A 1,615-nucleotide genomic window follows, 5' to 3' on the forward strand; every position below is an offset into this window, starting at 1 on the left:
CATCTCCTCCATTAGCAGGTCGGGTGATGCGGCGATTTCTAATACGGGACTTAACACGATTTCCAAAAACTTGGTAGCGTCCAACGCCTCGACGGTTGCTTCTTCAACTAAAAACATTCCCTCTCGGTTGCTGCCTACGATTGGTGACTTCTGTGTACTCGGTCTTTTCACCCACTTGTCAAACAGTGGTCCCTTGGTGATTGGTTGCTTAGCTACGTCACCAATGTCGTGATTGGTTTCTCGTCATTCTCTTGACCACGGCGCTGGAGTAGATGGAAAAAATGGTTTATCACTCCGTCATTTAAGTCTTTTCCCTCTGCCAAAGTTCCCAAAACTGCATTGGTTTGCGTGGTTGTTGCTTCTTCTTTTGTGGAAGCTTCTTTTGGTTTAGCCCCATCCATTTAATTTTTCTTTTTAGAATTTCTCGCAATTCTCGGGAAGTCAAGGTCTGTAAGGTTTTTAAGGATTGTTCTCTCATCAGCAGATCAGCAAAAAGGCAGACGAAAACGCCACAATCATGGGTATTTTTTTGTTGCGGACAAGCGGTGAGCATGTTCAACGTAGACCAAGATGTTTGTGAACTTTTCCTTTTTCGTTTTCGGGTGTCCTTCTCGAGGAACTCTTTTACTTGCTCCATCCTCCGGTTATGCTCTAACCCCAAAGAGTCGAATGATACGATGTCTCGGTGCTGTGGCCGTGCCACGATCAGGGCCCAATGCCCGTTCCCTACATCTACGTGTATTGGGAAGAACAAAATGTCCTTAATCATTGGATTTTCTTTTACCCACGATGCCACACCTTCATACCCCGCATTTTCTCGGTCCCACCGCACAAAAAAATGGGTCGGGAAGGACATCACTTTCTTTTTCTCGTCATTCTCTTGACCACGGCGCTGGAGTAGATGGAAAAAATGGTTTATCACTCCGTCATTTAAGTCTTTTCCCTCTGCCAAAGTTCCCAAAACTGCATTGGTTAGTGGTTCCATTTTTGTGTGTCCCAAAAAGAAGTGTCTACCTGAAAATAAAAAAAAGTATTAATTTTCAGTACGAGAATGATTTGTTTTTTTTTTTTGTTAAACTTAAAATTTGTTAGTGTTCTTTGGTTGTTTGTGCTAGAGCAGGGGAGACAAAAGGTGGAGGAGTTATGACAGGTAAGGTTTTGAGGTCCTTTACATGGGCTCGAATGGTGCGTCCACTGTCCGACTTGAGGTGAAAAATATTTACCCCCAATCATTTTACAATGGTGTAGGGACCGTCAAACTTCGGTGCTAGTTTTGCAGTGAAACCTTTCGATGCGTCGGAGAGGTCGTGACGTCGGCACAGAACCTGTTGGCCTACCTTCAAGGTGTTTGGTCGCCTTCTTAAGTTGTAGTAACTGGCTTGTCTCTTGTGAGCTTGACTCAGATTCCGCTTTACGTACTCATTTATGGCTCGGAAACGTTCGCTGCGCTCACCAATCAGTCTAGACGGGGTTGCCTCCTCTCCTTCGATGAACTGTACTTGAAGTAATGAATTGGGTAATTTTAATTCTCTTCCGAAGTTCAGGAAAGCCGGACTGTAACCTGTAGAGTCATGCACCGCAGAGTTTATGGCGAGACGAAACTCTCCTAGGTGTT

The 1,615-nt window shown here is 44.6% G+C and overlaps 1 protein-coding gene across 1 annotated transcript; it reads right to left on the bottom strand.

Moving 5' to 3' along the window:
* Positions 1-301: 301 nt before the first annotated feature.
* On the bottom strand, positions 302-985 carry LOC128984314 (uncharacterized). The gene has a single exon (XM_054403621.1). The coding sequence runs from the start codon at positions 983-985 to the stop codon at positions 302-304; it is 684 nt and encodes a 227-aa protein (XP_054259596.1).
* Positions 986-1,615: the final 630 nt, after the last annotated feature.

This window comes from Macrosteles quadrilineatus, unplaced genomic scaffold, assembly GCF_028750875.1.
Source record: "Macrosteles quadrilineatus isolate MER2022 unplaced genomic scaffold, UCM_ALF_1.0 Scaffold_2__2_contigs__length_208266976, whole genome shotgun sequence".
In the NCBI taxonomy this organism is placed as follows: domain Eukaryota; kingdom Metazoa; phylum Arthropoda; class Insecta; order Hemiptera; family Cicadellidae; genus Macrosteles; species Macrosteles quadrilineatus.